General features: G+C 42.0%; 1 protein-coding gene across 1 annotated transcript in view; it reads right to left on the bottom strand.

Annotated features, from left to right (window-relative positions):
• The window catches only part of ZNF521 (zinc finger protein 521), a 229,419-nt gene that overhangs the window by 127,540 nt on the left and 86,801 nt on the right, over nucleotides 1-15,078 (bottom strand). The window contains exon 5 of the mRNA XM_009331439.1: nucleotides 8,730-12,082. Within this exon, the coding sequence (XP_009329714.1) occupies nucleotides 8,730-12,082 (3,353 nt within the window). The remainder of the gene's footprint in view (nucleotides 1-8,729; nucleotides 12,083-15,078) is intronic.

Here is a 15,078-nt window from a genome sequence, read left to right as displayed (position 1 = left end):
CTGAATTCTGGGCTATTACTTACCAAGATGATTTAATCCTACAGAATAGAACTTGTGCTCAAAAATATGCAACATTAATATTAATGTACAAACAGAAATATATTACTCATACATAATATATAAGAAATTAATTTTCATTGAAGTATCAGGAGAAGGATTAAACCCCTTAGATCCTTCTCATGCAATTAGCTCTGCACTTGGGGAAGTCAATGGGACTTCACAAATGAAGGCTTCACATGGCAACACTGGCAAGACTGGGGTTTTACAAAGGCTTGCCTACACTACGAAATATGCCACGAACAGAGTTCTACAATCATACTGCTGTAATTACAGTACTACCCTGTATGGATACTCTTAGGCCACATCAGTGTTAACAAATATACTGGTAGCATCTGAGCTGGCACACAGCTGCTGACATTGCAATGACGCTTGACTGCGTGCCCAGTTGGAAAAACCTCTGCTGGGGCAGCGCAGCTGCCCAAGGAAGTGGTGTACCAGCAAAACGAGTACTCTGCTGAGCCAGTCTTCAACGCTACCCACAATGATTTGTGTCCAGCCATTTTTTCCTGTGAAGACATACTTGCTTTCCTCTAAGGGAATTAAGGGAACTTCCCAGAATTCCCTCTGTCCCATTTCATAATCTTTTACTTTCACATTACTTCTTAAAATTTCAGCAGTTCCTCTTAGGTACATCCTGTAATAAGCTCATTTCTTTTTGCATGAGGCTTCAGTCTACCATTTCCCTATCAGAAAAAAGAGATTGCAGAATTTGTTTCAGAAGCAGAATGTCATACTTCTAGGTTTGCAGGACTTCAGCCACTCAACCACCATCACACAAAGCACCAGCTGTGAAGCAGGGAACTTAAGAAAACTGAGGAGCTATGGTTAAGACAGATAGTTCAGGAAAATCATCAGGTGATGCAGACATTCCCTGACTAGGCCTACAAAAGAAGCACCAAGCAGCAGAACAGGATCAATTGCAAGTTGGCCACTGTCAGTGATGGTTGCAAGGTTTTTGTATGCAGCCAGCCATGTTCCTAAAGTTTGGCACTGAACCTATTCCAGCCATCAGAGCAGAAACCAAAAAGAGGACTGTTGTAGCAGTGGGAAAACAAGTACAAGAGGAAATCTGGAAGCTTGGAGTCTCAGATCATTCTTTGTTGGTGAACCACCCTGATTCCTACTGGAAAACGTGGAGAGGAAGAGGTGACCTTCCAGATATGAAAAGCCATTAGGTGTGCCTTTTTGCACACAATGTTGAATCTGGACAACAGGTAAAAAACAGAGGAAGTCCATCCCACACAGGATACCAAAACTGTGGAAGCATGATCGAAGGGGACAAACACTTCCTTCTCTCCTACCTCCCACCTTGTTTTTGAGTACACAAGCAGCAAGCAACTTTTAAATAGCCGTATTTGTAAGTGGCTGTATTTTTAAGTCGCTCTTCAGAGGCATTTCACAGGCATTACAAATGATCAATGAATGCACGTGAGGCTTTCATCATGAGGAATTCAGGCCTCTAATAAAAACTGCAGGCAGGGGCTTTTTTCCCAGCTTTGCACATTATTACTGGCAGCACTGTACTGAGATGCTCAGTATCAGGAGAGGCCCCACCCTTTTATTCCCTGACTTATGAAGCCATGTACTAGCAACAAAGGTTTAACCACCAAGGAAGAACAGGATAACATCAACATACATCTGGCAGGTAGGCCCAAAGGATGGTGGAAACCACAGAATGGTTGAGGTTGATCTTTGGGGGTCCTCTGGTCCAGCCCCCCTGCTCAAGCAGGGCCACCTAGAGCAGGGCCATGTCCAGATGGCTTGTGAGCATCTCAAAGGATACACAACCTCTCTGGGTAACCTGTGCCAGTGCTCGGTCACCTTCGCAGTAAAAGTGTTTCCTGATGTTCAGAGGGAACCTCCTGTGTGTCGGTTTGTGCCCGCTGCCTCTTGTCCTGAAATGTCCCATGGTGAGGACGGATATTAGCAGGAGACACATTTCTGCTGTCATACTCAGCAGAATACACTGTACAAAATACTACAGGTCATATTTTATACAATAATTTGTAATACAATGCAGCAAACGGAATAAATGAAAGTTGGGTTTGGCAGGAGAAAAAAGTACCTAAGGGTTTTGAACAATCAGGCATAAGATCAATTACCAGCCATCACAGAGCTATGGGAGGTCAAAGAAGAGGACTCTTTTAACAAGATGCTACATATCAGGTGGTTCATTTATGTTCATTTTGTACAACTTCGTGAAACAAGCAGTACTGGGGCTACATAACCATTTTAAATTAACAGTTAGCCCATTTTGGTTCCCTGATGAGAGAGTGACAAATTTGGGTGTTATGTTTGTTGTATGAGACAAATAACACACACATTACATGCAACAACTTTATTGAGCAGTGATAAAAAACACTTCTCAAAACATTTACAGTCACTTAAGAAGTTGGTCTGTGAGCACCACAAAGAACAGATCATGGTTTCTTATAGCTTCATTTCTGGTGACTGATTGACTTTTGCATAAAAACCAGGCATGAACTTCAGTTAAAGCCATCTTCCCGGTTTGGATCTCCAAAAGGCCTCTTTCCTGTCTGGATTCTATCACCTGCTGGGTCACCTCTCTTCCCAAATGTTGCAAAAACTTTATAGGCTTTGAGATTCCCATTAATCTATTAAGTTTTTCTTGAAACTGGCCAAGACTAGCCCAAAAGTAAGAGGGGGAAGAGAGAGAACTCTCTAGAGGTATGCAAACCAGCAGACAAAAAGAGACGTGCCCTGATTTCCCATGTCTTGTTCTTAAAGATAATCAGGCTAGAAAAACAGGGGAAATTTCTTGTTGTTTCTACCCAATTCTGAAGTCAGAATACAAATACTCATCACTATTCTGATTTTCCACCGGGGCTGTGCAGAAGGGAAATTGTGGCATGTTACCCTGGTCACTTGGCCAGCAGATACATGTACAGGGAAAGCTCCATGAGGACAGTGGGCTGCACAGCTGACCTGTTGGAGTATACATCTCAGGATGTTTTGTCTCATAAAGCTTTGTTGAATCTACATTTGCCCTCTCTAGAGATGCTTAAGGTCTTCATCCACATTCCTGCGTCCCTCTCCAGTTCTGCCTTTCTTCAAGCAGGCATCCCCCCCCCCACTGCATTGTTTCACAGAAATCTTGGTTTGGTGCTCTTGAAAACTTTGGAGACCACATTATCCTTTCTTCCTCTCATGTGAAGTTTTCCACAGGCGTGAAGAAGGTGCCTCTCCAAATTCCCCATCTGAAGCCTCTGACAAATAACAAGACAGACAAACAGTATTAGATTTTAATGATCAGTGGACAGGAAACTGAGAAAACTCACTGCAATTATCCCTCTTGCTTCTGTTCAGCAGCTCCCAGCCAACACATGGGCTTCCTTTCACAGACTGACTTCATGGTGTGTGTAAGAAGGTGGGAGGTGGGAAGTTTGCTGCTTAACTTTGGGAGGATTTACAGCAACAGGATAATAAATAACACCATCCTTGTTAAATTCAGAGAGGACTCTGTCTGATAGCTCACTACTGAAGGTGTGAAGACAAAGAGAAAAGAAATGCTTACGCCTGTATCTTGTCAGCCAGTCCATGGCAGTGGTACTACCAGAAATTAGAGCATAGCGTAATGTGAAGGTGGCCTACTGTGGCAAGAAAAACAGGGTAGCCCTTCCTAAAAATATATATGGTCACATCTTAAACAATACCTTCCTGACAACAATGTCAAAATGACGCAAGAAGACAAAAATGGTATTTTTAGTGAGCTCATTCTGAAACTCCAGAAGCAGAAAATATGTTTGCCACAGATTAGTTCCACAAACTATTTCGAAGCCAAATCTCTGTGCCAGCAACAAACCTTCTTTACCTTTTTCTGTCCCCAAATCCAAAATCCAGCGTGAACATCACTTGTTCTGGGCCTGGATTCACTCACAGGAAACCCAAGGCACTACTTCTTACGTTTACATTACAAGTTTATGTGCTTATTCATAAAAATCCTGTAGTCAGAATGATCAGCTTGGATTGCTGATGAGGAGGACTATTTTAATTTATGTATTTCAATTAAATGCATGACTATTGATTTCAGTGCATTTTTTTCTGTTAAAAGCACAGTGATTTATGTTGCTAAAATGCTATTGCCTGCCCTGCCAAAAGCATGCATCTGGGAACATTTCTGGGTTGCTCACAGTGTTTTCTCTCTTCTTTCCGCCTCTGACTGCCAGTGCATGCTGTTGAAACAAACCAGCTACTTCAAAAGGCAGTTCCTGTTTTCTGTCTTTGTGAGTCTGGCAGTGTTTTGAGAAGTGGGGAGGAATAGTAAGAGAAGAAAGGTGGATTCAGGGCCCATGAATAAGGAGGAAAAAATGCAATGATAAAACAGTACACCTACCTGAGCTCCATTCTTTCTCCCAGGGTGATACCATTTCTGGATTCATCTGAGGTCGGATAAGTTGAGTTTCAAGGAGCCATCAGCTCTCCGCAGCATCTGAATTTTGTGACCCCATCTCCACAAGCTCATTGTCAGCCTGCACTTTCACAGCTCCTTCCAGAACGGTGCTGTGACGTGCCCAGCGTCCCCTGCTGTGACATGCCCATCCTGGCATACAGCTCTGCGCAACCACAACAGGACAGAAGAGCAGCCCCAGATTCACACTTATTCTGTTCTTCAGCTGGTGTGACAGTTGCTAGTTCTCTCCTTTGTCCAGCACTTTTGATACTCTCTGCTACATTGAGTTTCTGCAAGTCTTTTGCAACACCTAAATAAGCATCTTTATTCCTGCAGTAATGTGGCAGTGGAGTTGCACTGCTCCTTCTCGTCTCAGGACCAGAAAACTTGGTGTTCTTGTATTATTAATGAAGGACTGTCTGCATTGCTACAGGTAATACAGTATTCACATGAGCTTCACATTCGTGGAACAAAGTGATACATAACTTAAGCTACTTACAGAAGTAATTATGCTTGCTGAGCACCTACTCTGGAAGTTACCAACAGGACCCCAAGCTGAGTGCAGTTGCACACATGGATACACTAGCATAAGATAGGTTTTAGCAGTAAACTGTTGGTGTAAGCTGGAGTCCATTCCCTCCTCCTCCCCTGCCAGATAAGCAATTAACAATATAACTATTATTGTACAGTTATGCTGGTATGATTCTGCATGAACAGAAGTCATGAAGCTTGACAAGTGAGGGCACACCTTCTGCTGAGTCAGGAGTTCTCTCATTAGGTGCATGACAGCATATTAAGGAGGAACAAGAGAAGCAAGGCCACAGAGTTTTTCTTGAACACTGCTTTTCATCTTCCAAGTGCTGCACAAAAAATGCATCGCAACTAAGCACGGCAACACACTTTTCAGGAACTATCAATCTTATTTTCTGAATAAGGAGAATGAAGCAGAGTTGTTCAAGTAGATGTGTCCAAGTCAACAAAGCAAATGAGTGACAGAAAAAGGACTGATGTCTAGTTCCCAATTCACTATCATATCAGACCTAGTTCTCCACTTTTAAACATCAGCTATCACCACAAAGATTATTACCCTAGCCTAACAGTGTGCTTGCAATGATTCAAGATCTTTACAAGAAATCTACAACCTGAAGTCAGCATCTCATTAAGCTCAAAGAATAAGTTACATATTTACCAATTTTAGAGCTCTTTCAATAGCTAGCTATCCACAATCTGCCCGTTTAGGTCTGTTTGATAGCTTACAGGTACTAGATTCAGCAGTATGATGGGCCTAGTGAGTTCTGACCTGTTCCTTGAGTTGTTGTAACTGATGATGAGCACTGCCCATCGTTTCCCATCCCAGCTGAAAGGTAACTTTCAGTGAAGATGATTCAGGTCAACATCTTTCACATGGCAAGCAGGGTGAGCTCAGCGGCTGATAGCTCAGCTGATGACATTATACCATGTTAAGGTAATTGCACCCTATCGTGTTACTGAGTACAGGCTAAAAACGGAAGTTTTCTAGTTCAACCATGAGAATACTTGGCAAAGAAGCCAGAAGTGACATTTTTTAGTGTTATCTGTTATCTTAAAAAGATATTTTCTAGTACACTTACCATGGTAATCTATTACTGAGTAATCTATAACTGAGTTACACAGTAATCAGCACTACTAATAGTCTGACAACTAGTCTCCATATTTTTCTTGCCTCGGGAATGAAATGTTCTTACATAAAGGTTGAAATCTCAAACCACATGACTCTCAAGAATGCAAATGAAACCTTCACTCCTTAATATTACGAATTTTTTTTGTTGAAAATTTCCCCAAAATAGCATGTTTAAGTAGCCATCTTCAACATCCCATTCAATTCAAATATCCTTCCAGTGGAGTAGCAAAGCCACTGACTAATAACAAATTTTAGAAATCAAATTTGTTTTTACTGTTTATGTTATATGCTTATGTTTTCATTTCCCTCAGCCTGGACATCCAATCTATAGTGTTAAACATTTGTGTATTACCACTTTCAATTTTGATTCTCATTGCTATAATGCTTGCATCACTACAATTTGAAACCAGTAATATCTGTTAGAAAAATAAATTATCTTTCAGGATTTTACAAACATGCATTTATGGTTTCCAGAAGTATTACTGCTCTATCAGGAATCTGATAGCTTTGTGCTTCCCGTGAGAAAAGAATCTGAAAGTCTAGGTTACTTATGTGGAGACTAGAATCATAGACACTGAAAAATCAGTTTACAAGCTCTGAATGGGGGTGGGGGGCAAATGGTGATTTGAAAGCAGGTGAATGCTATTCACAAATCTTGCTGTAGTTTAAAAGGCTTTTTCATCTTAAATACATTTCTAAAACAAAAATCGAAAGGAGCAAGAAGAGGAACGTGATGCCAATGAGAAGAAGATATAAGAACTCTGATTATACACGATCCAAGTACAAGAAGATTCACTGATGACACTGAAGGTAACTGACCTTTTATCACCACAAAGGACCCCCAAATCTCTTTTTGTCTAGTTTACAAGCAAGAGAAAGACAAGTTGGTAACATCTTATCATGGTAACTGTCTTAACACACGATTCTGATTGTGCTTGAGGTAGTAAGAACTGGCTTCCAACATGACTGGGAAGAGAAATTTCAAGTAGTCACTTGGGGAAAGATGACAGAAACAAACCAGGATGACTCTGAATCATCAAAAACATGCAGCTGGTAATTCTGTGGTTCCCACTCAGCAGCAGTACTACAGGAGCATCAATGGCCTGAACCGCACCTAATGGGAGCCATTCCTTTTCCCTCTTCTTTGAAAAGAAGGTTTTCCTTAGACCTGCGGTTCTCAGTCTAACAACTTGCTCCTTCCATAAACTCCACACCACAACCCGTTCCCCAGGTGTCCCCCACCACGGCCCAATGTGCAAACTGGAGATGCAGAAGTCATGAAAGCATAGGGCCCTTCCCTGGCAGATGCATCCTGCCTGGTACTTCACCCTCGTCTCCCAGCTCCACTTCCCTCTTCATGGCACTCCAGGCCCTGTGCCGCCTCAGTGGCCTTCTCCCGGCCTATCTCCAGCTATGTTCTCAGTGGCTCCACAAATACTTAGCCCTTGGCCCACATATCCTTATGTATCTCCCCTCCTCCCTCTCTGCCTCCCTCCTGCCCTCCAGTTTGCACAACACTGCTGGATGACATGCTGAGAGATTTCCTACCCGACAGGTGGGCTCACAAACAGGGAGTGAGGAAGGTGATGGAAGAGCAGCAGCTCCCTTGCCACAGGGTATCCAGACACATTCACAGCAATGGGTTGCACCATGCTTGTATCATTACAGGCTAAAAGCTTTCTTGAAACAAAAGCTATTATTTCTCATCATTTGTTTTTAGGCTTCCTGAACTATAAGGGGTCATTATGCAAGACACCATGCCTAAAATGCTAACTTCAGGTCATTCTATTGATAATATTTCTGTAGATAAAACAGATTCCCTTCCCTCAGTACACGACCCCCCTACCTTCCCGAATACAGGTGTTATTACTTGGTCACTGGTGACTGAGGAAGCAGATGAGATCTTTCAAGAGAAAAACCCTTTGTTTTTTTTCCCTGAAACATGTATTTACTGTCTCAGTTATGCTGCATGAATGGGATTTCAATCATCAGGCACTAGGTGTTTCAGTGACATCAAAATGTTGTTCATCAGGAATGGAAAGAAAAACACAAGGAATTGCATCCAAGGGACTGATTTCCCAATTTACCTTAGGCTAGCGTTGCACTTCTACTTCATCAAAATATGCTATAAGAGGGGAAAATGAATGTCTACAACACAATTTACAAAAAAAACCCTCAACTTGTTGATCACAAATATTTTTTTTAAAATCCACCCCTTATGCCAGCCTTTTGGCTCACTGTATCCTACTCCTCTGTCATTAATGCTTTCTGCCGTAAGCACAACTCCTAGCTGGGGATTCCAACGCGTAAGGGAGCTAGGATAAGATTCCAGATCTCAGTTGTGCTGGCATGAAGATAGGTCTCCTCAGTGATACAGAAGACAATATCCTAGGGAGACTGGAATTAGTCCTATTCCGCACAATTCAATCCAAGATGTAAGGCATATCAAGAAGCAAGTAATTACTAGCTAATGGCTATGGATGGAAATGTAACATGGTTCAGCCTAAGCATTTTGTGACAAGTGACAAGACGGCTTGAAAAAAGGGGGACTTTTTCCAAAAGGATGGAAGGTGTCAAGAGCAAAGAAAAAAGGGTTACCTCTTCAGTTTGGGAGGGGCTGATTCTGGGCATTGGAGATACTTGTGGTGTTTTCAGCTGTGTACTGTTGCTGTCTGGAACAAGCTCTCTGTGGATTGACTGAATATGGTTTTGGAGTTCACTTTCTGATTCAAATTTAACATTGCAACTAGAACATCGAGTCTTCAGTCCCCCTGCCTTGCTTTTGTTCTCAATGGAACTCAAGTTCTCATTTTGGCCCATGCCTTGTCTGTTACTGCTTGAAGGGATGTTGACACTTGGACTACCACTTTTACTGAGATTAACACAGCTAGCACACAGACCATATGGCAGACCGTTGATGTCAAGTTTCACTAAATCCTGTTTTGAGCGGAATTCCTTCAGGCAAGAAGCACATTTGTACAGTTTCTGGAGATGCTGTGCGCGCCCCGTGGACTGCACGGCAGAACCATTTCCAGTTTTCTGCATGTGGAACGTGCCGTGGATTTTCAGTTCCAGCGTGGAGGTCACTGTCTGCATGCACACCACACAGCGAAACCCCGTCAAGGAGTTCCTCAAGTCAGGGTGCATTTGGCAATGCTCTAAAAATTCCTCCTCGCTCTGGAGAGGCATCTTGCAAATCCTGCAGTTTCCAGTGTCCAGGCTCTTACTGTGTGTGACCTTATGTTCAGTAAGAGTCAGAAGAGACGGAAACCGCTCGCCACAGATTGGGCACATATAATGTTTCACTGGTCCCAAGTGCGTCTGCATGTGTTCTCGAAGCCCATTTTCAGAGAAGAATGTTCGAGAACACACATTACACTTGTAATTCCCTTTAATGAGTTCAGCCTTTTTCTTCACTATGGCACTTTCTCCAGGTCGAATGTTGTGGTCTCGAAGCTGGTGATTTTGCAGGAGAGTCTCCATGGTATAAGCTGCTCCACAAATGTCACAGCCATACATAGGCTCAGATGTGTCTACATCTTCTTCGCTGCCATCGTGGCTGTTATGGGACTCCTGGCTATTTGTCAACAAGGTCTGGAGTTCCACTTCCTCTTTCTGAACCTGCTCAGATGCCCCATTCGTTCCACAGTTTGGAGTTTTTGTTTCAAAAACACAATGTTTTTCCCTTAAGTGCTTTTCCAGCAAGATGATAGCATGGAAAGCTTTGCTGCAGAACTTGCAGTTGTACTTCTTGCTGTGCGTAGTAATGTGACACTGCAGCTCCACCTCCGTACCAAAGGACTCGCCACAGAAGATGCACTTGTGTACTTTGCCTTGGTTCTCCAGGTGGTTGTGTTTAACATGAAGCTGTAGGTCAGTCTCATTTCGGAAATCCCAGTTGCAAGACGTACATCTGTATACCTTCTTTTCATTGCTGTGCTTCACAGCCAAGTGTAGTTGAATGGAGACTTTGGAGTCAAAAACCTCTTGGCACAAGGTGCAGCGGAAGAACACAAATGTATGCATGTCCAGTAGGTGTTTCTGCAAGTCATCCACAGAAGTAAACTGCTTGTCACAGCTTTCACAGATGTAGTAGGTTGAGGTGATCATGAAATGAATAGTAACATGCTTCAGCAGAGACTCCTGATTTGGAAATTCCTTGTTGCACTGAGGGCAGGTCAGTTTTGGCAGGACAGTGTCAAGATGTGTTTTTAAATGAGTCTGAAAACCATCCAAGGAAGTATACTTAGCACCACACTGATTACAAATATATTCACCTGCAGGACGAGGAGGAGCACCTCCAACTGCCTGCATCATCTTTAAAGAAGTCTGCTCAATGGTTACAGGAGATAAGGGACTCATGGCTCTGGATTTTTTTCCATTGTGGATGTAATTCAGTGCCAAAGGAATGTTCTTATGGTTCTCCTTGATATGCTTATTCAGTTTAAGAACACTATTAAATATTGGAGAATTTGTACAGTAAGAACAAGAATACACTTCCACCACTGGATCTTTTGGGGTTCCAAGCACAGGGGAACCAAAACGGGAACTGCTAAGATCACAATGGACTTGTCTAATATGCTCTTCCAGAGAAGAATCTGTAAGAAATCCCATGTAGCAATGGGGACAAAAGAATGCATTACTGTCCTTAGCAGCAGGGTTGGCAAATCCATGAGAACATCGGATGTGTTCCTGAAGGGTGTTGAGGTCATTGAACACTTCAGAGCAGAAGTTGCACTGGTACACCATGGCAGGCATGGTAGAAACAATCAGTGCTGGGTCTGGAGCTTCATGGACTTGCTTAAGATGTTCGTTCAGATTGTAGAGAGATGGCAATACCTCCAAACAATACTGACAGATATGGGCTTGTTCGGGTTTATCTAAATGCATAGTTTTCAGGTGTATCTGCAAAACTGCAAGGCTGGAAAATAACTGTTTGTTGCAATAAATGCAGCTATAGGTAACTTTTGCCTGCTTACTCGAAGGACCAGTGATATCTGGCACTTGCTGAGCTGCCCGCTTCCTTCCACGACCTTTCGGTATAGGGGGAGCCGTTTCCACCATTGTTGAACTATCCACCGAGAGATTTGAATCCGGAGTGGTGCTAGAGACTGAGGTGTAGCCCACAGTTACCAAAGATGGGCTGTTGCTATGGTTGCATGACTCTGGCTGCTGGTGGCTGTCCATGTGGCTGTACAGCTCCTCCACAGTATGAAAGTTCTCAGAGCAAATGCTGCATGAATTCTTCTTCTCACCATTATGAGCCTGCTCCATGTGATTCACCAGAGACGTTTCCTCTACAAAGAGTTCGTGACAGTAAACACACTGAAGAGCAGATCGATCTTCATTAGGGGAACACTCCGGGTGACATTCTGCAATGTGCTTCTGAAGATCTTCAGGAAAATCAAAGCCTTCTTCGCACTGACTGCATTTCTGAGTGTCTTTCATTTTCCAGTCCTCCATTCGTGAAGCGGACTGAGAGCCATCTTTGTTCCTCTCGTGAACCTGCATGTGACCATGCAGCGAACTAGATGACAGGAATCCACGTCTACAAATGGCACACTTATATGGCTTGTTGGACGTATGAGTCTTTAAGTGAATTTTAAGATGATCACTCCTTGAGAACGCTGCATCACACTCACTGCAGTGATATTTCTTGTCTCCTGTATGAAGCTTTATGTGGCGGTCCCTGCTCCGCTTGTGTTTGAAGAGACGACTGCAATACGTGCATTTGAAAGGGAGCTTGTCGCTGTGACTTTGCTCGTGGTGCTTTAAGTAGCTGAGGCGGCTGAACGATTTGTCACAAAACTGGCATGGATAGGGCAACCCTGGGCCTCCTTCCTCTTCACCAAAATCACAACCTTCTCCATGGCTCGGGGAAGTCTGGTCCTTGCTAGAAGGCGATGATGCTGGCCATGAGCAAGTAGGGTCATCCTCAACATCCACTCCATCTGAAATGAGAAAGAAACGCCCACAAGCTTAATCCCTATAGTTCAAAGGAGAGAGCAAATGCAGACGAACAACGCAGATCTGCTACTCCTAAATAGCTAAAACATATTAAATTCAGACTAGGATATTTCTTATACCTGTATCCAACAGCTTCAAGACCACATTTATTTTTATCAGACTGTAAAACATTAAAAGTTATTAAATAGTTCTGTGCCTATATTACCTTTTTATTGCTTTTTTATCATTCTTTCTCAGTTGCAGGATATGTATTATACATTGACAACTTTATTAAAATGCAGATTTTAATATATTTAATGTTTCTTTTGTATCCACTGTAAAAGGATTTGCATATTACGTGAGCATCTGAAGAGTCAAAGGAGAGGAGAAAATATTACAGGAATGATTTAAAATTAATACAGTCAACCCACAGGCCTAATATTTAATAAAAAGATTCCCCCTGCTTTGCCACAGGTTTGGGGTTTTTTCCCTTGAAGTTGATTCTGAACACAGAAATCTTTTAAAGGCTATTACTGAGAGAGACTTGGGTGTTATTCTAAACAATAATAGGAAAAATTACAGGGGAGGAACACGACAACAGTATAAACAGTGATGTTTTCTCTAATAAAGTGCAACCAGATTTCTCCAATAATGATACAATTCAGTTACTGAAAGCTGGCAGCTGGATCATTAAACGTTCAAAACAAACTAACAAACCGACAGCCAGGATCAAGGAAAATGAGAAAGTTTCAAAAGGGTCAGATGTGAACAGCATTTTTTTTTTCCTTTTTAAGTTCAAGAGGTTGCCTACCACTTCTTCCTTTTTGCAAAGCCCTCAGCCAGCTGAACTTCCTTAGTCCAGCAGAACCTGTACTGTGAGGTGATCACAGACAAAGCCACTTGTAAAAAACTGGAAACAGGAAAAATGATAAACTATGATGGTAAAAGCTGAAAGATTTATGAGTAACAAGGAAAAGACAAAACAGAAATGCTAGCCAGATAATAAACTGCACTAGTTATCCATGATATTACCTTACCTCTAGACAGGGCAAGTTGTAATTATTTTTTTCGACAGATGTGCTCTACAATTTTTGCACCTTTTGTTTTAAATGTAGACTACAACACTACAATGATCACACTTATCTCAACCTAAAACTTTGTTAAAAATATTAAAAGAAGGCTTGAAAGACCACTCTACATCAAATAACCCTTTTATTACTTTCCAGGGGCGATGCCTGGGGTTTTTTTCCTTTTAAAAGTAAAACTGATTACAGTAATAGTACAGAAAAAGACAGGATAAACTTCTTGAAAAATATCTTTCTTAAGGTATTCTTGCAAAGCAATAAGTTTCTTAACATCTTCAGCCTTCTCTCAAGGAATTTACTACACCAACATAAAAGTTAGAGCTGGCCTATATTATGTAAACAAATTCCAAGCCTGCTTTCTTTAAGGTAACAAGATTTTACTAGATTATCAACCTCTTGCTTATCCACAGGAAACAGATGAGGATTCATTCCTTTCCTGCATCTAGAAACTGATGACAATGCCATCTCACTATCAATGCCAGATGGCAACCATCTAACTCTGAGAAAACAACCAAACACCATTGCTGGATGCCTGCCCAGTGACACAATGCTTTTCAGGATAAGTTGGAAGCTGCACAGGTTTTTATCCTCTTGTTTACGTCTTGAAGAGGAGGGTTTCACAAATTACACATACCTTTCACACACACAAATATGTATCTGTATTTACCTACGTACGGATCTGCACTAACAGTATGTATTTAAGTAACAACACCAAACCCCAGCCCAAGTACCATGTCTTTGAACTGAAAGCAAAGGTATTTGTTTTTTTAAGATAAAAATTGAAAAATAAAAATCCTCCCTTCCAGCAAAGTACTGTCATCTGCTACAATGCTTCCCAATGAACTGAAGCAAAGTTACTCATTGCCATACATACGAAATACCAGCCAGGTGAGTTTCTAAGTTGGTACATTAATGATTGCAATATTCACAGGAGACTTTTGATGTAAATCTGTGTACAAATTGCTTTCAAATTGCTGGGTTTGACTCTACAACTGGAAATAATCAAAACAGTGGAACAACTATTCACAGAAAAAGATGTTAATTTTTGCTACATTTTTAAATTTTATTTCAAAAGAACATTTTCAGCCAGGTCTTTTAAGTGGAAAAACCTTTTGTCCTTTAAAAATCAAATATATTTCTGACATACGACCACTGCTGGCAGATAAACAGGAATTTATGTCAAGCAACCGAGTAAAGAAAAATAGTCTGTGACTGCCTAGGCAACATATTTTGTAACCAAATTTAGTATTAAAATGTATATTCTACGCAGAAATGATATATTATTGTATAAATGTTTAGAGGAATATATAGTAAGTGTTATAAATAGTGTACCATCACTGACACAGTAGTAAATCACTTCCTTTTTGTGGCCACTGCCTGCCTGGTTTTACCTATTATACAACTCTTCCCTCCGGCTCGTGCATCTCAGCGGGCTGGCAGCAGGGTCGGGATCAAGCGCTGAGTGTGACCACGGTATAAACAACGGCAGCCCCCATCCAATTCTCCTTGTTTGCTTGGGGGTCTCTCCGCTAGCTTTTATACAAGGCAAGGAAAGCGGAGGGGGAATAGTGTAACTGCAGCACAGAGCAGGTTCTTGCTTTCCAACCGGCAAATATAAATGTTTCTGCGTGTCACTTTGCTGTTGGGTTTTTAATCCGAGCCCATAATAATTCTGCAGAGTCGTTCTCTTTGTGCAAAAAGGAGAAGAGCAAACCACTTGCAGGTCTGACTCGCGTCCTTTTAACTTGAAATGTGAAAATCTCTCAACCTCTCAGAGCTACAGAAGAACCAGCAAGGCAGGGGGAATTCCGCACAGTGCGCGGCGGAGGACAACAGGATTTTCCTGAGTACGAGCCTAACAATGCGGCCAACACATTTCCCCAGCTTCCCGCCGGCACGGCGGGGCGGGGCAGAGC

Source organism: Pygoscelis adeliae, unplaced genomic scaffold (genome assembly GCF_000699105.1).
Source record: "Pygoscelis adeliae isolate BGI_AS28 unplaced genomic scaffold, ASM69910v1 Scaffold108, whole genome shotgun sequence".
NCBI lineage: Eukaryota > Metazoa > Chordata > Aves > Sphenisciformes > Spheniscidae > Pygoscelis > Pygoscelis adeliae.
This window is presented reverse-complemented; position numbering and strand designations above follow the sequence as displayed.